This window comes from Sapajus apella, unplaced genomic scaffold (assembly GCF_009761245.1).
Source record: "Sapajus apella isolate SASKATOON/1434 unplaced genomic scaffold, GSC_monkey_1.0 scaffold2, whole genome shotgun sequence".
In the NCBI taxonomy this organism is placed as follows: domain Eukaryota; kingdom Metazoa; phylum Chordata; class Mammalia; order Primates; family Cebidae; genus Sapajus; species Sapajus apella.
In genome coordinates this window covers 69,728,125-69,750,810 of record NW_022436942.1, presented here as the reverse complement: position 1 = coordinate 69,750,810, position 22,686 = coordinate 69,728,125, and the positions used below count along the sequence as shown (strand labels likewise).

Below are 22,686 nucleotides of genomic sequence, written 5' to 3'. Positions count from 1 at the left end.
AGCGAAACTCCGTCTCAAAAAAAAAAAAAAGAAAAAAGAAAAAAAAATACAAAAATTAGCCAGGTGTGGTGGCGGGTGCCTGTAATCCCAGCTACTCGGGAGGATGAGGCAGGAGAATCACTTGAACTCAGGCCGCAGAGGTTGCAGTGAGCCGAGATCACACCACTGCACTCCAGCCTGGGCAACAGAGTGAGACTCTGTCTCAAAAAAAAAAACAAAAAAAGTACCCTTGTGGGCTGGCACACTGCCTCATACCTGTAATCCCAGCACTTTGGGAGGCCGAGGCAGACAGATCACCTGAGGTCAGGAGTTCGAGACCAGCCTGGCCAACATGGTGTGAAACCTGGTTTCTACTAAAAATACAAAAATTAGCCAGGCATGGTGGCAGGTGCCTGTAATTCCAGCTACTTGGGAGGCTGAGGCAGAAGGTGCCTGTAATTCCAGCTACTTGGGAGGCTGAGGCAGAAGAATCACTTGAACCCAGGAGACAGAGGTTGCAGTGAGCTGAGATCGTGTACTCCAGCCTGGGCAACAAGATCGAAACTCCATCTCAAAAAAAAAAAAAAAAAGAAGCATAAAATACACTTGTGTTAAGTAGAGCAAAATTCTTGCTTTGCGTAGCTGATTGCAATGGCAGCAAACTAGTCTTCCTCACTATGGGAGAAAGGGGCCTGTCCTAAAGGCATTCTGAGGTCATGGTTTCTCTGGTCAATCCCAGATCAGAAAGGGGACTGTGTCAGCAAATGAAAAATGTGCTTTTGTCTTCCTTTGTTTTTCAAAAGGTGCACTCAGCTAAACACGAAAGTGGCCAAACTCACCAGTGAGCTCAAAGAGGAGCAGGAAATGAACAAGTGTTTGCGAGCCAACCAAGTCCTCCTGCAGAACAAGCTAAAGGAGGAGGAGAAGTTGTTGAAGGAGACCTGCGACCAAAAAGATTTGCAAATCACCGAGATCCAGGAGCAGCTGCGTGATGTCATGTTCTACCTGGAGACACAGCAGAAGATCAACCATCTGCCTGCTGAGGCCCGGCAGGAAATCCAGGAGGGACAGATCAACATCCCCATGGCCTCAGCCTCAAGTCCCGCCTCTTCTGGGGGCAGTGGGAAGTTGCCCTCCAGGAAGGGCCGCAGCAAGAGGGGCAAGTGACTTTCAAAGCAACAGACATCCCCGAGACTGTTCTCCCTGGCACCGTGAGGGCATGCTGGGACCTTCAGCTAAATGTGAGGGTGGGCCCTAATAAGTACAAATGAGGATCAAGCCACAGTTGTTTGGCTCTTTCATTTGCTAGTGTGTGATGTAGTGAATGTAGAGGGTACTGATCAGGAGAGGTGATGGAAAGGGGCTGTGTTTGAAAAGGTCTTAAGAGTTCACTAACCTCAGACATTCTAATGACCATTTTGCCTTCTTACTTGGTAGAAGCCCCAGCTCTGTTGTGCATTTTTCCATTGTATTTATGGAGTTGGTGCATTTGACATTCAGTTCTGGGGTAGGTTTAAGTTGTTAAGTTATTTCTTGTAACTTCAAAGGTAAGGTTATCTAGCACTAAAAGATCATAGCAGCTGCTTTAAAGAGAGGTTTCCATTGGCTGCTGAGGAGTTATGAAAATTCCCTAGCAATAGTGTCATATCATTATCATCTCCCCCTTCCTCTGGGGAGTGGAAGAATTGCTTGAATGTTATCTGAAAAGAGGTCTGGTAGTAAACCAGGCCCTGGCTCTTTACCAGCAGTCATCTTTTCTTGCTCTGGGGCTAGCCAGGAAAAACAAACAGCTTGGGGCACATTGGGTAGCCTAAGTGTAGGAAAAATGGTGGCAGCTCCACTGTTTATTTTTGGTGACTTCATACGTCATTATCAACCTCAATTAAAGAGGAGGCTTAATGGCTGTTCCCAAACTCAAATCTCAAAGTGGATATCCTAGCATCTAGCAAGAATAAGTGGGGAGATTTCTCATCTGTGTGAAAATGTAGAGTGAGGCCTCTGACTAGCTAATTTTGTATTTTGCTGGGTGCAGTATTTTCTAAATGTTTACAAAAGATTGGTCTGCATGTTCAGGTTGCAGCTAGAGGGAGCTTGGGCAGATTTTCAATTACGCTTTCAAGATATAACCAAAGGCTGTTTCTAAATCCTAAAATTAGAATTTCAACAGAGCCCCCTTTAAACAGTCATGTAACGCTTGTGTGGGCCAACAGAGGGGCTGTGTACTCTCTCTGGAACCATAAATGTCAAATAATTCATAACCTGTAGTAACTGAGCAAACTTAAAATAAGACCTGTGTTGGAATTTAGTTTCTTGAAGAGGTAGAAGGATAGGTTAGTAAGATGTATTGTTAAATGATGGGATTTGGTTTTTGCTTTATAATTAGCCAAAGGTTTTCAAATGATCACATTTCGGAATAGGTTTTTAGCCCCTAATTAGGCCTCATCCCCTCTGACCTAAATCTTTTTTTTTTTTGAGGCAGAGTTTTGCTCTTGTTGCCCATGCTGTAGGCTGGAGTGCAGTGGCATGATCTCGGCTCACTGCAACCTCTGCCTCCCAGGTTCAAGCGATTCTCCTGCCTCCCAAGTAGCTGGGATTACAGGCGTGCACCACCATTTCCGGCAATTTTTTTATATTTTTAGTAGAGATGGGGTTTCACCATGTTGGCCAGGCTGGTCTCAAACTCCTGACCTCAGGTGATCCACCCACCTTGGCCTCCCAGAGTGCTGGGATTACAGACATGAGCCACTGCTCCCAGCCCCTAAATGTCTCACATGTTACTTGTTAGCACATCAACTGTATCACTAATCACCATCTATGTTTGTGGGATGTGCTGCAGCATTTCCCAAAAAACTTTACCTGTAATGTTGCAAAATGAATGTACTCAGACATTCTTAATTTTTACTTAAGGCAGACCAACTCTTTAAGTCTCTCTTGGACTTATATGTACAGATACCTTAAAGCTAGAGTGGGAATGTAAAGCATAACCTAATTCTCTTTCCTATAGAGATTCTATTTTATTTAAAATCTATTTTTACACTAGTTAGAATCCTGCTGTTTTGGCCAAGTACTTGTCTTGCATGTCTGACCTTGTAGAAGCTGGGGTGGATCGTAGCATACTAATGAAGAGAATTAGAAGTGGTTTACAAAGCTCGCTCACTCCTCATTTCTCTGTGATCCCCTCTATCCAGTAGCCCCACCAGCACCTGGGAAAACAGATTTTTCAGCATAGGTGAGATAAGGGCTCTGAAAGGCTGTGCCCAGAGGAATGGGCAAATAGGCAAATGTTTCCAAACTACTTGAAGGTTTGAAAAAAAAAAAATATGTTCCTTTGCAGGTGGACATTGCAAAAAGAAAAAAAAAATTATATATATATATATATGTTCCAGGAAAATAATAATCTTACCAAGATATGCAAAGAAAATGAGTGGTTTTTTTTTTTTTTTTTTAAGTCAAAGAGTCATGTTTGAATTTGACAAAATCACATCAGACAGAAGCTGTGTTTTCTTCAGGATGGCAATGAACCACTTAATATACCCATACTACCTTGAACAATGAAATGGAATTAAAATAGCCAGACTTTGAAATTATTCTGCCTTGTGTGAAATTCGTGTCTCTGATTCACATTTACTTGGGAGCATGTATCTAATCTAAGAAAGTGTCAGCCAGGCACAGTGGCTCACACCTGTAATCCCAGCACTTTGGGAGGTCAAGGTGGGCGGATGACCTGAGGTCAGGGATTCACGACCAGCCTGGCCAACATGGTGAAACCCTGTCTCTACAAAAATACAAAAAATAGCCAGGGATGATGGTGGATGCCTATAATCCCAGCTACTGGGGAGGCTGAGACTAGAGAATCACTTGAACCCAGGAGGTGAAGGTTGCAGTGAGCTGAGATTATGCCATTGCATTCCAGCCTGGGCGACAGAGCAAGCCTCCATCTCAAAAAAGAAAAAATAAATGTCAATGGCCTTGATTTAGAAAGCAATATAAAAATCAACCCCTTGGTTAAGTGCGGTGGCTCATGTCTGTAATCCCAGCACTTTGGGAGGCTGAGGTGGGAGGAACACTTGAGGCCAGGAGTTCAAGACCAGCCTGGGCAACATGGCAGGACCAAATCTCTACCAAAAAAAATTTAATTTGCCGGGTGTGGTGGTGCACACCTGCAGTCCCAGCTACTTGGGAGGCTGAGGTGGGAGGATCGCTTGAGCCAGGAGATCGAGACTGCAGTGAGCTGTGATTGTATCACTTCACTTCAGCCTGGGCAACAGTGAGATCCTGTCTCAAAAAAAAAAAAAAAAAAAAAAAAAAAAAAACAATATAGTGAACATCTGGATTATTCATCTTTCTGCTCCCTTCCTCCAGCTTCGCAAACTAATGAAAAGTAGCTGAACTGGACGGGGGAAGTCCCAGGCACACAACTCTTTTGCAAACTAAAAGCAATTTTTTTTTGAGACGGAGTCTTGCTCTGTCACCCAGGCTGGAGTGCAGTGGCATGATCTCGGCTCACTGCAACCCCCTACTCCCAGGTTCAAACAATTCTGCCTCAGCCTCCTGAGTAGCTGCAATTATAGGTGTGCACCACCATACTCAGCTAATTTTTCTCTATTTCTAGTCGAGGCGGGGTTTTGCCATGTTGGCCAGGCTGGTCTCAGACTCCTGACCTCAAGTAATCAACCCCCTTGGCCTCCTATGGGATTATAGGTGTTAGCCACCACGCCCAGCCACTAAAAGGAATTTCTACACCTGAGACTTTTTCCATGCCCTACACTAAGCTGAGATTTTTTTTTTTTTGGGGGGGGGGGTTGTTTTTGGTGGGAAACTGTCATAAATGTGACTTGTTAGGATAGATTGACTAATATATAAAACACTGAAGCAATTACCCCCTCCCTGCTTGCATGGCAAAGTTGTCCTCCTCAAAAGGGCTGAGAAACTGATTTCCACAGCCAGCCAGTAGAGTGTGGAGAACTTGGCAAATCACGAATGAACAGCCTTCTGTCATCGTTTGGAAACCCCTCCCCTATCCTAGTACAGTCAGGCTCCACAAGCTACAAATACCATCCATGAGATTTGGCTGCTGTGCACGACGCCACGTTGCTTGGGCTGGTGGCATATTTTGGCTTGTGCGGTGGAAGTCCATGGGCTTATCTAAAAAAGGAAAAAGTTACTCTTATTTTCTCCAGGATAAAGCTGAATTAACTGCCGCACAGTAACTCTGCTGCATCACTTCTCTTGGCAGCGGAAGGGAAATTAAAAGTCTCTTAAGAATCAGCTCCTGTGCCTTAATAGTGCTGGGGGTCATTTAAACTACCCAGAGACCAGGTTGTCACCTTAAACGAGTTTAGGAAGCCACCGAGTATTCTGTGGCAGACCTTTTCTGCTGGCCAGTCCTTTTTATGCTTACCTGTGAGAATTCTTGAAATAGGATACCCAGAATACCTATAAAGTGGCCACACAGATGAAGCTTTTTTTTTTTTTTTTTTGAGATGGATCCTCATTCTTTTGCCCAGGCTGGAGTGCAGTGGCGCAATCTCAGCTCACTGCAACCTCCACCTGCCAGGTTCAAGCAATTCTCACGCCTCAGCATCCCAAGTAGCTGGGATTACAGGTGTGCACCACCACGTCTGGCTAATTTTTGTATTTTTAGTAGAAATGGGGTTTCACCATGTTGGCCAGGCTGGTCTCAAATTCTTTTTTTTTTTTTTGAGTTGGAGTTTCGCTCTTGTTAGCCAGGCTGGAGTGCAATGGCACAATCTCGGCTCACCGCAACCTCCGCCTCCTGGGTTCAGGCAATTCTCCTGCCTCAGCCTCCTGAGTAGCTGGGATTACAGGCACGCGCCACCATGCCCAGCTAATTTTTTGTATTTTTAGTAGAGACGGGGTTTCACCATGTTGACCAGGATGGTCTCGATCTCTTGACCTCGTGATCCACCCGCCTCGGCCTCCCAAAGTGCTGGGATTACAGGCGTGAGCCACCGTGCCCGGCCTCAAATTCTTGTCCTCAAGTGATCCTCCTGCTTGGCCTCCCAAAGTGCTGGGGTTACAGGCATGAGCCACTGTGCCCGGCCATTTTTTGTATATTTTGGTACAGATGTGGTTTTGCCATGTTGGCCAGGCTGGTCTTGAACTGTTGGCCGCAAGAGATCTGCCCGCCTCGGCCTCCCGAAGTGCTGGGATTACAGGTATAAGCCACTGTGCCCAACCCAGATACACCTTTGACAGTAAAGTGTGAAGCAGTGATAGGGAGAAAAGCCTGTCCTTTATGAACCCCAAATTTTATCCTAGAGTCAAGGCCAAATGTCTCCTCCTCTGCAAGGTGAAGTTGATTTTGCACCTCCCTGCCACCACTAGCCTCCCGCAAACACTCCTATAGTCTCCCTGAAGCAAATGAAAAATATTCTTTGCGTCTGTGCATTAGTAGACTTCAGGGAAGGTAGATAAGTCTTTTAATGTTCACTGGAGTTGGGGCTGGCTTCTCTATCCTGATTAGTGTCATAATCAACTTCTGTTATTTATTTATTTATTTATTTTCTGAGACAGAGTCTCTCTCTGTTGCCCAGGCTGGAGTGCAGTGGTGCCATCTCAGCTCACTGCAGGCTCTGCCTCCTGAGTTCAAGCAATTCTCCTGCCTCAGCCTCATGAGTAGCTGAGATTATAGTGCACACTACATGCCTGGCTTTTTTTTTTTTTTTTTGAGACGGAGTTTTCCTCCTGTTGCCCAGGCTGGAGTGCAATGGCACAATCTTGGCTTACTGCAACCTCTGTCTCCAGTGTTCAAGTGATTCTCTGCCTCAGCCTCCCAAGTAGCTAGGATTATAGGCATGCGCCACCACACCTGGCTAATTTTTGTATTTTTAGTAGAGAGGGAGTCTCACCATATTGGCCAGGATGGTCTCACTCTCTTTTTTTTTTTTTTTTTTTCAGACGGAGTTTCACTCTTGTTACCCAGGCTAGAGTGCAATGGCGTGATCTCGGCTCACCACAGCCTCCGCCTCCTGGGTTCAGGCAATTCTGCCTCAACCTCCTGAGTAGCTGGGATTACAGGCACGCGCCACCATGCCCAGCTAATGTTTTTTTTGTATTTTTAGTAGAGACGGGGTTTCACCATGTTGACCAGGATGGTCTCGATCTTCTGACCTCGTGATCCACCCGCCTCGGCCTCCCAAAGTGCTGGGATTACAGGCTTGAGCCACCGCGCCCGGCGGTCTCAATCTCTTGACCTTATGATCCACCCACCTCAGCCTCCCAGAGTGCATGGGGTTTCGCCATATTGGCCAGGCTGGTGTCGAACTCCTGACCTCAAGTGATCCGCCTGCTTCAGCCTCCCAAAGTGCTGGGATTACAGGCGTGAGCCGCCATGCCTGGCTGTCTTTTTATGTTTTAATGATAACCTTTCTTTACCTTGTGTTCCTGAAACTCCCATGTTCCCAGACATTTATTATCATAGGGTCTATCAGACATTAATTTCGAAACTTGTACTTCCAGAAGCCAAAACTTTTCTGAACTATTTCTGAATTATTGTAGCTAGTATGCTTTTCATGAACATTGAGTAATCGCTCCCTATAATTCTGGAAATTTAGGAGGACATGAAAGGGGTTCTACAGTTGGTGCTTAATCTGGATTTTGCATTCTTGCTGCATGAAAGGAAAAGATGAACAATCTGTTGTTTTATACAAGATGATTGCAGTCTTAGGGGCCTAATGTTGAATTGCTTCGAGTCAAAAACTTCTCACTGGAATCATCTGGAAAATGTGGTTCTGGTACTTGGCACGGAGCTGCGCTGCTGCAGATAACATTTGTTACTCCAAGGCTAATTACCACGCTTACTAAGTGAACTGAAGCAGCTTTGTTTCTTTTCAGACCTTGTTCTAAATCCCCTGACCCAAGACTCCTTTTCCATCCAGCTGAAGATTGCCTCAAAACAAATACAGGGAGGTTTGTCCAGGAGGGGAAGTCAAAGAGTGAAATCACATGCCAAGACCCAGACATGAACGTTTACAACACTCAGGGTAAATCTGGGTGCTTTGCTTTTTCTTTTTTTGAGACTGAGTCTTGCTCTGTCACCGTGTGGGGTGCAGTGGCTCGATCTCGGCTCAATGCAAACTCTGCCTCCTGGGTTCAAGTGATTTTCCTGCATCAGCCTCCCAAATAGCTGGGATTACAGGTGCCCACCATCACACCGAGTTAATTTTTGTGTTTTTAGTAGAGACGGGGTTTCACTATGTTGGCCAGGCTGGTCTCGAACTCCTGACCTTAAGTGATCCACCTGCCTTGGCCTCCCAAAGTGCTATGATTACAGGCGTGAGCCACTACGCCCAACCTGGGTGTTGTGTTTTCAAAAGATAAAAGTAAACCTATGGCACTGAGCATAAATGCCAAACTGAAAAAAACAGTTCCAACTTGGCCTCTGTGAAGATGTCTTCTGCCATTTTTTTGCCCAGAAGAAGCAGCAGGTTTCAGACAGATTTCCTTTTACATTTGTTTCCTCATTTAAAAAGGAAGAGTCCAGGCTAGGTGCTGTGGCTCACACCGGTAATCACAACACTCTGGGTGGCCAAGTCGTGAGGATCGCTTGAGGCTGGGAGTTTGAGACCAGCCTAGGCAACACAGTGAGACCTCATCTCTACTAAAAAATAAAAACAATTAGCTGGGGTAGTGCATGCCTGTAGTCCCAGTTACTCAGGAGGCTAAGCCAAGAGGATCTCTGGAGCCCAGGAGTTTGAGGTTGCAGTGAGCTATGATTGCACCACTGGTCTCCCAGCTGTATCAACTCCTGATTCTAAATTCTCAATCCCTTGGTTATGGCTTAATAGGCAAAAGTTCAGGTTTTTCCTAGAGAACTGGGAGAACTCAAGTCCCCTGTAAAAGAATGAGATGTTTCCACAATTTAAGAAACTCACGTGTATCAGTTTACATCATTAGCATAATGCTTAGCACCAAAAGGCTTCAGTGCTAACTGAAAAGAAGGGACAGGAATCAATTTCGAAGGCACAACAGATTACAGAGAAAGACCTAGAAGTGAAGATGTGTAAGCAGAAAATTTTAGGAGGAATAAGGAGAGTTGCTGACTTGGAAACACTCCAATAGAGAGCAACCAAATTTTGTGACTTATCACACGCAACCAGAGGATCTTCCGCCAGCATTTTTTAGGAATTATCTTTTGTGATAGAAGCAACCTTAGCTGTAGCTGTATTCACTCATATTCTAACTGATCAGTTCCTGCTCATGCAGATGCTATGAGCTCAACAGTTTGCAAAAGGGACGGCAAGAGAGGAGCCACGTGGCACTCTTCCACCTCCCCACCCCACCTGTCCTTGGGGAAAGAAATTAAGATCCTTTTTTCAAAATGCCTGCCTCAGGAAAACAGCTTCATCGCATTTGTTTCCATGCTGCGGAAAATCAACACAAACTGGCTTTGATCCCAAACGGGGCTAACTGCAGGGCGCTGAGGATTCCGCAGCCAGGAAGAACTAGGAGGCCTCCCCTCAGCGCATTCGACTTCAATTATGTGGGAACACGCCTGGGCTGGGGGCTGATGCCAGAATTATCCTGGCTGGGACGGAGGAGGCCCTGTGCTGTGGCCTAGAATCTTTCCTAAAAGTCCATGCAGGATCTCTCGGTTGCTGCCAATCCTGCACTTTCTCGTTGGCAAGATTCCTGGCTCTGTTTGGCCAGAGTAATGCTGTGGCTCGCTCCTGTCCCTTTCTTCCTCTTGCTGCGGCTCCTCTGCCCCCTCACCATTGTCAGTCAGAAGGCTCCATTGTTTTCAGAAACACAACAGTCCCCAAAAAGATAACCCACACCATCCCCTTCTCCTTCTCATTAGCTCTTTTATGGCCCACAGGAGAGGGCTGCCTTTTTGGTGAACTCTTTAAAAAGTTTCCTTTTCACTTTCTGAGATAACATTCTCATGGGAAGGGATGTAATGGATGCTAACAAGCCCGACTGGATTGCTGTTAGTGTATGTGAACCCCAGTGGACTAGGAAAATTCCAGCAGGACATCCCTACTGGGGGGCCTCTTTTCCAGCACTGGTTGTTCCAATCAGGCAAGTCAGAGCGGCAATCTAGAGACCCCAAATCTGGGCTGGATTTTAGTAGGATGCAGAGCTGAGAGAGACCCCTTGCACTTGCTGAGAATGAGAAGTAGAAGAAAGTCCTGTCCTGTGGTTTTGATGTGTTTGATTACACGGCTAGCTCGAACAACCTACCGCCCAGTCACCATGCTGAGCAATTGCCTTGTATGTTTCAGCCAATCCTCATCACAATCCTGTCAGGACCTTATAGTGAACCCATTTTACACACCAAGAAACCAGGGTGCACTGGAGACAGGATGGGATTTGGCCAGCGCTGACTGAGATCACATAGCTGGTAATTGATAAAGTAAAGGCCATTCTCTCACTTTTTTTTTTTTTTTTTTTTTTTGGGGACAGAGTTTTGCTCTTGTCACTCAGGCTAGAGTGCAATGACTGGATCTCAGCTCACTACACCTTCTGCCTCCTGGGTTCAAGCGATTGACCTGCCTCAGCTTCCTGAGTAGCTGGAATTACAGGTGGCTGCCCTACCACACCCGACTAATTTATTTTTAATTTTTTTATTTTTAGGAGAGATGGGGCTTTGCCATGTTGGCCAGGCTGGTCTCAAACTCCTGACCTCAGGTGATCTGCCCACCTTCACCTCCCAAAGTGCTGGGATTACAGGCATGAGCCACCTCACCCAGCCCTCTCATTTTCTTTTTTTTTTTTGAGATGGAGTCTTGCTGTGTCGCCAAGCTGGAGAGCAGTGGTGCAATCTCGACTCACTGCAACCTCCGCTGCCTGGGTTCAAGCCATTCCCCTGCCTCAGCCTCCCAAGTAGCTGGGACTACAGGCACCTGCCACCATGCCTGGCTAATTTTTTGTATTTTAGTAGAGACGGGGTTTCACCATGTTGGCCATGCTGGACTCAATCTCCTGACTTCATGATCCACCCATGTTGGCCTCCCAAAGTGCTGGGGTTAGAGCACTTTGGGAGGCCAACATGGGTGGATCATGAAGTCAGGAGATCTTCTTTTTTTAGAGACAGGGTCTTACTTTTTTGCCCAGGCTGGAGTTCACTGGTATGATCATGGCTCATGACAGCTTTGACGTCCCCAGACTTAAGTGATCCTCCCACCTCAGCCCCCTGAGTAGCTGGGACCACAGGAGCATGCCACCATGCCTGGGTAACTTTTTATATTTTTGGGGTCTCCTATGTTGCCCAAGCTGATCTGGAACTCCTGGGCTCAAGCGATCCTCCTGCCTCGGCCCCCAAAGTGCTGAGATTATGCCTGTGAGCCACTGTGCCGGGCTTTTTTTTTTTTTTTTTTTTAAATAAACAGAGTCTCTGTTGCCCAGGCTGGAGTGCAGTGGTGAGATCATAGCTCACTGTAGCCTCACACGCCTGGGCTCAAGTGATCTTCCTGCCTCAGCCTCCTGAGTAGCTGGGACTACAGGTCCACCACCATGCCCAGCTAATTTTTTTACTTTTGTTTTTGCAGAGGTGGGATCTTGGTGTGTTTCTCAAGCTGATCTTGAATTCCAAGCAATCTTCCCACCTCCACCTCCGAAAGGACTGGGATGACAGTTACAATCCACCCCACTGAGCCAATTCTCAATCTTGACATCATCTAACCCCAAAACGTGGGCCCATCACCACTCTGCTCTACCACCTCCCTTAACTTTGGGACGTGGGAATGTAAGACAGAGCTCCCAGTTCCGATTTTGTTGTTGTTTTGGGAAAGGAGAATACTGAGTTGCGGCCACTCTTACGTGAGTCCAGGGTCCTATACATCTACCCTCTGCCAGCCTTCCCTTTTTTTTTTCTTTTGAGATGGAGTCTCTCTCTGTTGCCCAGGCTGGAGCGCAAAGGCACAATCTTGGCTCACTGTAACCTCTGCCTCCCAGGTTCAAGCGATTCTCCTATCTCAGCCTCCTGGGTAGCTGGGATTACAGGCGCCTGCCACCATGCCCGGCTAATTTTTGTGTTTTTAGTAGAGTTGGGGTTTCATCATGTTGGCCAGGCTGGTCTGGACCTCCTGAGCTCAGGTGATCCACCCACCTCGACCTCCCAAAGTGCTGGGATTACAGCCCTGAGCCCAGCCTCTTCTCATGGAGTTTTCTAACTTCTCCCTCTCTCCTCTCCCACTTCAGTGAGGCGACTGAGCCAGAGCTGATAAAGAGGAAGGAAGAAAAAAGCCACAGAGTTTCCCCCACTATACCCAAGGGTTCCCCTTGGGAATTCATTTCAATGGCCTGTGCTGGCCCCCTTCACCCTGGGGAGCTTGGGGCCTAGTCCACAGCAGCCATTTACGCTGACATCTCAGTTCCTTTATCCACAGCCTCGTGGACACTTCCTCTATTGGAAAAGTTACTTCTGGCACGAGACTATCCAGGCTCTAAGGCATTCTCCCTGTAAGAGTGCAGATTCTGCTAGTGCCCCAGAGGCACAGTCAAAAGGGCATAAACAGGCCAACTGGAAACGAGATTCTGGAGGGATCAGCTTAATTTGCAGCTTCAATTTATTACAGAATAAATAGGCAAAGGAGAAAGCCTAGAACAAACATCTTATAAACTACCAGAGGATATTATAAAGCAGTATTAATTAGGCAGATGTGAATTGGTGCTGTGTGTATGTCTACCTACAAATCTGTCCAAGAGCTTTTTCTTTGTGTATTTCTTCTTTTTTTTTTTGAGATGGAGTCTCCTAGGCTTGAGTGCAGTGGTGTGATCTCAGCCCTCTGTACCTCTGCCTCCCAGGTTCAAGCAATTCTCTTTCCTCAGCCTCCGGAGTAGCTGGGATTATAGGCTTGTGTCACCACACCTGGCTACTTTTTGTATTTTTAGTAGAGATGGAGTTTCACCGTGTTGGCCAGGTTGGTCTCAAACTCTTGGCCTCAAGTGATCTGCCTGTCTTGGCCTCCCAAAGTGCTGCAATTACAGGCATGAGCTACCATGCCCGGCCTTTTTAACAAATATTATATAATAACAAGTTTAGATCGAGCACAGTGGCTCACGCCTATAATCCCAGCACTTTGGGAGGCTGAGGTGGGCAGATCATGAGGTCAGGAAATCGAGACCATCCTGGCCAACATGGTGAAACCTTGTCTCTACTATAAATGAAGAAATTAGCTGGGCATGGTGGTGTGTGCCTGTAATTCCAGCTACTGGGGAGGCAGAGGCAGGAGAATCACTTGAACCCCGGAAGTCAGAGGCTTCAGTGGGCCAAGATGACACCACTGCACTCCAGCCTGGGTGACAGAGAGAGACTCTGTCTCAAAAAAGGAAAAAAAAAAAAATCAGATCATAAATTAAACTCGTATTTTTTGTTTGTTTTTTCAGGCAGAGTCTCACTCTTTCACCCAGACTGGAGTACAGTGGCACGATCTCGGCTCACTGCAACTTTCACCCCTACCCCCGGGTTCACGCAATCCTCCTGTCTCAGCCTCCTGAGTAGCTGGAACTATAGGTGACTGACACCACACCTGGCTGGCTTGCTTCTCTCTCTCTCTCTCTCTCTTTCTGGCAGAGGCTTGCTCTGTCACCCAAGCTGGAGTGCAGTGGCACGATCTCAGCTCACTGCAACCACCACCTCCTGGATTCAAGCGATTCTCCTGCCTCAGCCTCCCAAGTAGCTGGGATTACGGGCGTGCGCCACCATGCCCAGCTAGTTTCTTCATTTATAGAAGAGACAGGGTTTTACCATGTTGGCCAGGATGGTCTTGATCTTCTGAACTCATGATCTGCCTGCCTTGGCCTCCCAAAGTACTGAGATTATAGGCATGAGCCACGGTGCCTGAACTAATATTTGTATTTTTAGTAGAGATGGGATTTCACCATGTTGCCCAGGCTGGTCACAAATTTCTGACCTCAAATGATCCACCCACCTCGGTCTCCCAAAGTTGTGGGATTACAGGTGTGAGATCATGCCTGGCCTATGATCTGATTTAATAGCTATTGTGCTACTGAACTTACATTTCCACTTATTTCCAGTTATCCTACTTATATATTCTAAATGCTATTAGACAATAGCCAGTACAAAAGTATATTACTTGTGTGTGTATTTTTTATTGAGGCATAATTAACATACAGTAGGCCAGGCACGGTGGCTTACACCTGTAATCCCAACAGTTTAGGAGGCCAAGGCGGGCAGATCACCTGAGGTCAGGAGTTCAAGACCAGCCTGGCCAACATGGCAGAACTCCATCTCTACTAAAAATACAAAAAAATTAGCCAGGCCTATCATCCCAGGTACTTGAGAGGCTGAGGCAGGAAAACTGCTTGAACCTGGGAGGTGGAGGTTGTGGTGAACCAAGATCGAACCATTGCACTCCAGCCTGAGCAATAAGAACAAAACTCCGTCTCAAAAATAAATGAATAGGTCGGGTGAGGTGGCTGACACCTGTAATCCCAGCACTGTGGGAGGCTGAGGTGGGTGGATCACAAGGTCAGGAGTTCAAGATCAGACTGGCCAACCTGGTAAAACCCCATCTCTACTAAAAATACAAAAAAAATTAGCTGGGTGTGGTGGCGCACACCTGCTGTCCCTGCTACTTGGGAGACTAAGGCAGGAGAATTGCTTGAGCCCAGGAGGCAGAGATTGCAGTGAGCTGAGATCACACCACTGCACTACAGCCTGGGCAACAGTGCGAGACTTCATCTCAATAAATAAATAAATAAATAGGCCAGGTGCGGTGGCTCATGCCTGTAATCCCAGCACTTTGGGAGGCTGAGGCGGGCAGATCAGGAAGTCAAGAGTTCAAGACCAGACTGGCCAACATGGTGAAACCCCGTCTCTACTAAAAAATACAAAAATTAGCTGGGCATGGTGGCTCATGCCTGTGATTCTAGCTGCTTGGGAGGCTGAGGTAGGAGAATTGTTTGAACTGGGACCTGGGAGGCGGAGGTTGCAGTGAGCTGAGATTTCGCCACTGTACTCCAGCCTGGGCTATAGAGGGAGACTCTATCTCTAAATAAATAAATAAATAAATAATGAATAAAAAATAATAATTAACATACAATAAAATGTAGATCTTAACTGTTCAGTTCAAAGAGCTTTGAGAATCGTATATACCCAGTAATCACTACCCAAATCAAGATGTGTAGAATATTTCTGTCTCCCCTATTAAAAAATACAATGTTAGGCCGGGCACGGTGGCTCAAGCCTGTAATCCCAGCACTTTGGGAGGCCGAGGCGGGTGGATCACGAGGTCAAGAGATCGAGACCATCCTGGTCAACATGGTGAAACCCTGTCTCTACTAAAAATACAAAAAATTAGCTGGGCATGGTGGTGCGTGCCTGTAATCCCAGCTACTCAGGAGGCTGAGGCAGGAGAATTGCCTGAACCCAGGAGGCGGAGGTTGCGGTGAGCCGAGATCGCGCCATTGCACTCCAGCCTGGGTAACATGAGTGAAACTCCGTCTCAAAAAAAAAAAAATACAAAAATTAGCTGGGCGTGGTGATGCGAGCCTGTAGTCCCAGCTACTTGGGAGGCTAAGGCACAAGAGTCGCTTGAATCCAGGAGTTGGAGGTTGCAATGAGTCAAGAGAGAGACACCGCACTTCAGCCTAGGTGACAGAGCAAGACCCTGTCTCAACAATAAAATAAAATAAGATAAGGCCAAGGACTTGAATGAAGGACTGAGCCATGTCATTACCTGAGGAAAGGGCATTCTGGGCAAAGGGAGCAGCAAGTGCAAAGGGCCTGGGGCAGGTGTGTTCTTGGTGTGCTTCAAGAGAATCATGTGAGCAGCATGTCTAGGGTGGAGTGAACAAGTTGCAGAGTGGAAGGAGTTGAAGCCTGAGAAGGTAGTGAAAGACTGGATTTCTAAGACCTTATAAGTCATGTCAAGACAGGTGGCATTGTCCAGGCACGGTGGCTCACAACTGTAATCCCAGCACTTTGGGAGGCTGTGGGTGGATCACCTTAGGTCAGAAGTTCAAGACCAGCCTGGCCAACATGTTGAAACCTTGTCTCTACTAAAAATACAAAAATTAGCCAGGTATGGTGGCGCATGCCTGTAATCCCAGCTACTCAGGAGGCTGAGGCAAAACAATCACTTGAACCCAGGAGGCGAAGGTTGTGGTGAGCCAAGATCGTACCACTGCTCTCCAGCCTGGGCAACAGAGTGAGACTCTGTCTCAAAAAAAGAAAAGAGACAGGTGGTATTTATTCTGACATGGGAGACATTCAGAGGTTCTTAGCAGGGGATGCACATGCTATGACTGGCATTTTAACAGGCTTGCTCTGACTGCTGTTTGGAAAATGGACTTAGTGGGGCTAAGACTGGAAACAGGGAAATGTTAGAAGGCTCCAGCAACCCTCAGGAGGGGGGATGATGGTGGTCTGGACAAGAGTGTTAGTGACAGGAGTGAGGGAAATTGCAGAATGCCAGGCCAATCATATGTGCTGATGCACTAGAGAGGAAATGAGAAAAAGAGGAGCCAAGGACAAGTCTACGTCTAGGTTGTTATTTTATGGAGCAACTGGAAGACTCAGAGGTATAGTGTTCTGAGACGGGGAAACTGGGAAGAGGGGAATGGAGCTCTGACTATGTCCTGTTTTCAAGGATTCCATTAGAAATCTCAATGGGCCAGGCAAGGTGGCTCACGCCTGTAATCCCAGCACTTTGGGAGGCTGAGGTGGGCAGATCACCTGAGGTCAGGAGTTTAAGACCAGCCTGGCCAACATGGTGAAACCCCTTCTCTACAAAAATACAAAAATTAGCCAGGCATGATGGCGGGTGCCTGTATTCCCAGCTACTGAGGAGGCTGAGGTGGGAGAATTGCTTAAACCTAGGAGGCAGAGGTTGCAGTGAGCCTAGATAGTGCCATTACACTCCAGCCTGGGTGACTGAGAAAGACTCTGCTGAAAAAGAAAAAAAAAGAAATCTCAATGGGAGCTGCGCATGGTGGCTTATGGCTATAATCCCAACACGTTGGGAGACTGAGACGGAGGACTGCTTGAGGCCAGGAGTTCAAGATCAGCCTGGACAACATAGCGAGTCGCCGTCTCTGAAAAAATAATATTTAAGTTTAAAATTAAAAAAAAAAAAAAGAAATTTCAATGGGAAAACTGGGCATGGTGGCTCATGCCTATAATCCCAATACTTTGGGAGGCCGAGGCAAGTGGATTACTTGAGCTCAGGAGTTTGAGACCAGCCTGGCCAACGTGGTGAAACCCCATCTCTATTAAAAATACAAAAAAAAGGCCGGGCGCGGTGGCTCACGCCTGTAATCCCAGCACTTTGGGGGGCTGAGGCAGGTGGATCACGAGGTCAAGAGATCGAGACCATCCTGGTCAACAAGGTGAAACCCCGTCTCTACTAAAAATACAAAAAAATTAGCTGGGCATGGTGGCGCGTGCCTGTAATCCCAGCTACTCAGGAGGCTGAGGCAGAAGAATTGCCTGAACCCAGGAGGCGGAGGTTGCGGTGAGCCGAGATCGCGCCATTGCACTCCAGCCTGGGTAACAAGAGCGAAACTCTGTCTCAAAACAAACAAACAAACAAACAAACAAAAAATTAGTGGGGTGTGGTGGCACATGCTTGTAGTCCCAACTGCTCACGAGGCTGAGGCACCAAAATCACTTGAACAAGGGAACGGATGGTGCCGCGGGCCAAGATCACACCCCTGAACTCCAGCCTGGGTGACAGAGCAAGACCGTGTCTCAAAAAAAAAAAAAAAAAAAAAAAAAAAAAAAAAAAAAAAAAAAAAAAAGCCAGGTGCAGTGGCTCATGTCTGTAATCCCGGCACTTTGGGAGGCTGAGGCGATGGATCACGTGAGATCAACCTGGCCAATACAGGGAAAGCCCATCTCTACTAAAAACACAAGAAATTAGCTGGGCGTGGTGGTGGGCACCTGTAATTCCAGCTACTCGGGAGGCTGAGGCAGGAAACTAGCTAGAATAAGGAGGCGGAGGTTGTAGTGAGCCAAGATTGTGCCACTGCACTCCAGACTGGGCCACAAAGCAAGACCCTGTAATTGCTCTCCTGACCTCTGGTGATCTGCCTGTCTTGGCCTCTCAAAGTGCTGGGATTACTGGTGTAAGCCACCGTGCCAGGCCCTGATTTTTGTATTTTTGTAGAGATGGGGTTTCACCATGTTGGTCAGGCTGGTTTCAAACTCCTGACCTCAGGTGATCCGCCCACCTCAATCTCCCAAAGTACTGGGATTACAGGCGTGAGCCACTATGCTCAACCAGGAATGACTTTTTTGGTCAGCCTGGATTAAATGGTATATTTGTGAAGTGGTGTAATGATATTGTGCAATAAAATGAGATCAAAGGGTTTAAACAAGCCTATGAGAAGGAAAAGTTGAAAAATCATAGACTCACAGCCCATGCCAAAATCTGGAATGAAAGCTGAAAATTTCAATCTCCAGCCTGGTTGTCTTATCTCTACAGGCAGATATTGGGCCATTCCACATGTGACCCATTCTTTCACTTTCCTGCAACATGACCTCTGAAAGGTCCCTTGCAATTTGAGAATATCTAATACAACCCCTTGTTTTCCATGAATAACAATAAAGGTGACCTTCCCAAGGTCACGTATTTCTGGAAAACCAGCTTTGCCAGAAACTATACCTGGTGCTATTTTCATCAGAATGGTTCTAGTAGTCCAGGGTGAGATGACCAAGAATCTAGAGTTTGGAAGTCATCGGGTTGTTAAAAGGAGGCTTCTCCACTTTGTTCTGCATTCTAGAAGTTATCTTAAGAGAAAAAAATTTTTGTATTGATATTCAAATATCTTGCTGCCAGCTGTGATGATTACAGAAAAGAGCTACCAATAGGTTCCTCCCTACATGCTCATCCTTTTTTTTTTGAGATGGAGTCTCACTCTGTCGCCAGGCTGGAGTGCAGTGGCATGATCCTGCTCACTGCAAACTCTGCTTCCCAGGTTCAAGCAATTTCCCTGTCTCAGACTCCCGAGTAGCTGGGACTACAGTCATGTGCCACCATGCCCAGCTAATTTTTTGTATTTTAGTAGAGACGGTGTTTCACTATGTTGACCGGGATGGTCTTGATCTCCTGACCTCGTGATCCACCCACCTTGGCCTCCTAGGATTACAGGTGTGAGCCAGTGTGCTCAGCCCCCATCCTTTGCAAAGTGATTTGGCAGTCTGTTTCCCCATCCCTCAAATTGGCACTTGGTCATGTCTTGCTTTGGCTAATGTGACATTAGAAAAGGTGACACAAGAAAAGACCTGAAAAGTGCCTGTGCAGAGTTCAAGACGAGCCTGGGTAACATAGGGAGACCCTGGCTCTACAACAAATAAAATTACCCAGGCATGGTGGTGCGTGCCTGTGGTCTCAGCCACCCAGGAGGCTGAGGCAGGAGAATTGCTTGAGCCCAGGGGGTGAAGGCTGCAGTGACTGTGATCATGACATTGCACTCTAGCTTGGGTGACAGAGCAAGATCGTGTCTCAAAAAAAAAAAAAAGGCGAGCATGGTGGCTCATGCCTGTAATCCCTGCACTTTGGGTGGCTGAGATCAGGAGTTTAATACCAGCCTGGCCAACATGATGAAACCCAGTTTCTACTAAAAATACAAAAATTGGCCGGGCGTGGTGGCTCACGCCTGTAATCCCAGCACTTTGGGAGGCCGAGGCGGGTGGATCACGAGGTCAAGAGATCGAGACCATCCTGGTCAACATGGTGAAACCCCGTCTCTACTAAAAAAAAAACTACAAAAAATTAGCTGGGCATGGTGGCGCGTGCCTGTAATCCCGGCTACTCAGGAGGCTGAGGCAGGAAAATTGCCTGAACCTAGGAGGCGGAGGTTGCGGTGAGCTGAGATCGCGCCATTGCACTCCAGCCTGGGTAACAAGAGTGAAACTCTGTCTCAAAAAAAAAAAAAAAAAACAAAAAAAAACAAAAATTATCCTGGCATGGTAGAGGATGCCTGTAATCCCAGCTACTGGAGAGGCTGAGACAGGAGAATTGCTTGAACCCAGGAGGTGGAGGTTGCAGTGAGCCAAGATCAGGCCATTGCACTCCAGCCTGGGCGACAAGAGCGAAACTGTCTCCAAAAAATAAAAAGAAGTGCCTGTGCGGTGGGGCTTGCCTCCTCTTGCTGTTCTTGGGAACCTAGTATGTACAGCCATATCAATATGTCCAGGCTAGCCTGCTAGATGACTATAGACCTGTGGCCATGCTTTTCGTATCATCCACAGGGGACCCAGAGCCAAAAAACTTCTAGACATGTCAGTGAGAACGTCCTAGACCATCCAACCCCAGCAGAATCAGCTCAGAAGAGAGCTGTCCAGCCAATGTTTAGAATTTTTTTAAATTTATTTTTATTTTTATTTTTTTAGACAGAGTTTTGCTCTTGTTGCCCAGGCTGGAGTACAATGGCACAATCTCAGCTGGCCACAATCTCCGCCTCCTGGATTCAAGTGATTCTCCTGCCTCAGCCTCCCGAATAGCTGGGATTACAGGCATGCACCACCACACCTGGCTAATTTTGTATTTTTAGTAGCGACGGGGTTTCTCCACGTTAGTCAGGTTGGTCACAAATTCCCAACCTTAGGTGATCACAGGCCTCAGCCTTGCAGGCTAATTACAGGCCTTAGGCACCATGCCTGGTCAACTCTCAGAATTTTTAAGAAAGAAAAACAATAGATGCTTTTTCTTTCTTAAAAATGGGGGAGTGAGCCGGGTGCGGTGGCTTACGCCTGTAATCCCAGCACTTTGGGAGGCTGAGGCGGGTGGATCATGAGGTCAAGAGATTGAGACCATCCTGGTCAACATGGTGAAACCCCGTCTCTACTAAAAATACAGAAAATTAGCTGGGCATGGTGGTGCATGCCTGTAATCCCAGCTACTCAGGAGGCTGAGGCCGGAGAATTGCCTGAACCCAGGAGGCAGAGGTTGTGGCGAGCCAAGATCGCGCCATTGTACTCCAGCCTGGGTAACAAGAGCAAAACTCTGTCTGAAAAAAAAAATGGGGGAGTGGTTTGTTACACAGCAGAAGCTAACGGATACACAAATATTCAGGAAGTTTTTTAAAAGGGTTACATCACTGAAAAATAAATTCATATGAGTCATTTTCAGGGCACCAGGTGACTATACATTGCTTATTTCTGCATCAAGACTTGTCCTGTATTGACCCTGAGGATAGAAGTGAGTCACATGTACATGGAAAAGAACAAGAACCCTGATCAAAGAAGAGTGAGACCAACTCAGAGAGCCTCAGTTCCAACTTCTTTCAAGCCTGCAGAAGGCTAGTGACCAAGGGAAGATCCCCTGAAAGCCCTTTGTGGTTTCTTGGTTTCGATGTCTTCTGATGAACTTAGAAGGATGCTTTTTTCAATGCCTGCAAGGCTACATCACAAACTATTAACTAACTGCAAGAAATATTAGCTTTATCCAGTAGGAGAATGAAAACTCTGGGCTGGGCAGAGTTTTCATTCTGCTTGAAAGTAATCCCAGCACTTTCGGAGGCTGAGGCAGATAGATCACTTTGGCTCATGAGTTTGAAATCAGCCTGGACAATAGGGTGAGCCCATGTCTCTACAAAAAAATACAAAAATTAGCCAGGCATGGTGGCATGCACCTATGGTCCTTGTCACTGTGCACATGTGTGCTGCTTGAGAGGCCTGAGATGGGTGGATCACTTTAGCCTGGGAGGCAAAGGTTACAGTGAGCTGAGATTGTGCCATTGAACTCCAGCCTGGGTGACAGAGCGAAACCCTGTGTCAAAAAAAAAAAAAAAAAAAGGCAACTTTTCCATTGAAAAACAAATATGATAGAAATGCATGGGTAAAGGTCCCCGAACTGCCTGGAATTGCTTGGGTCAATGGGGTATCGTTGGATATCCTGGCCCTTGGCTGGTAGCCATTAGCAGGTGCATAGGAAGCATGTGTCATTTCAGGCCCAAGTAAGCAAACTTGCAAAAATTGAGAATTAATTTCTATCAGATCAAATTAAGATCCTGCTATGCTCAGATTGACTCCATGTAGGTGGCAGCAGGAGCAGAGGGCTCTCTTTGCTTCTGTTGCTCCTATATTTGGCCAATATGACATTTCAGCAGAAAATCCAAATGTGGCAGAAAAGCATGCAGGACTAAACTTCCTGAAAGTGGCCTTTCCTTTCTATGTCTGTGTGACTTAGGATTTCCTGCCGAGTTTGAAAATGGTAGTTTCTGTTTGAATAACACAAAAATAAAGTGGTTTAGACAGTAAAATATTTTTCTTTTCTTTTTTTTTTTTTTTTTGAGACGGAGTTTCGCTCTTTTTACCCAGGCTGGAGTGCAATGGCGCGATCTCGGCTCACCGCAACCTCCGCCTCCTGGGTTCAGGCAATTCTCCTGCCTCAGCCTCCTGAGTAGCTGGGATTACAGGCACGCGCCACCATGCCCAGCTAATTTTTTTTATTTTTAGTAGAGACGGGGTTTCACCATGTTGACCAGGATGGTCTCGATTTCTTGACCTGGTGATCCACCCGTCTCGGCCTCCCAATGTGCTGGGATTACAGGCGTGAGCCACCGCGCCCAGCTTTATTTATTTATTTATTTATTTATTTATTTATTTATTTATTTTGAGACGGAGTTTCGCTCTTGTTACCCAGGCTGGAGTGCAATGGCACGATCTCGGCTCACTGCAACCTCCGCCTCCTGGGTTCAAGCAATTCTCCTGTCTCAGCCTCCCGAGTAGCTGGGACTACAGGCGTGCGCCACCATGCCCAGCTAATTTTT

The 22,686-nt window shown here is 46.7% G+C and overlaps 1 protein-coding gene across 5 annotated transcripts in view; it reads left to right on the top strand.

The window, feature by feature from the left end:
- BRAP (BRCA1 associated protein) overlaps window positions 1-2,264 on the top strand; it is a 48,454-nt gene extending 46,190 nt beyond the window's left edge. For all 5 annotated transcript variants that reach the window (XM_032239850.1, XM_032239855.1, XM_032239860.1 and 2 more), the window contains one exon: window positions 783-2,264. In XM_032239850.1, the coding sequence (XP_032095741.1) occupies window positions 783-1,146 (364 nt within the window). In that variant the 3' untranslated portion in view covers window positions 1,147-2,264. The remainder of the gene's footprint in view (window positions 1-782) is intronic.
- The last annotated feature ends 20,422 nt before the right edge of the window (window positions 2,265-22,686 follow it).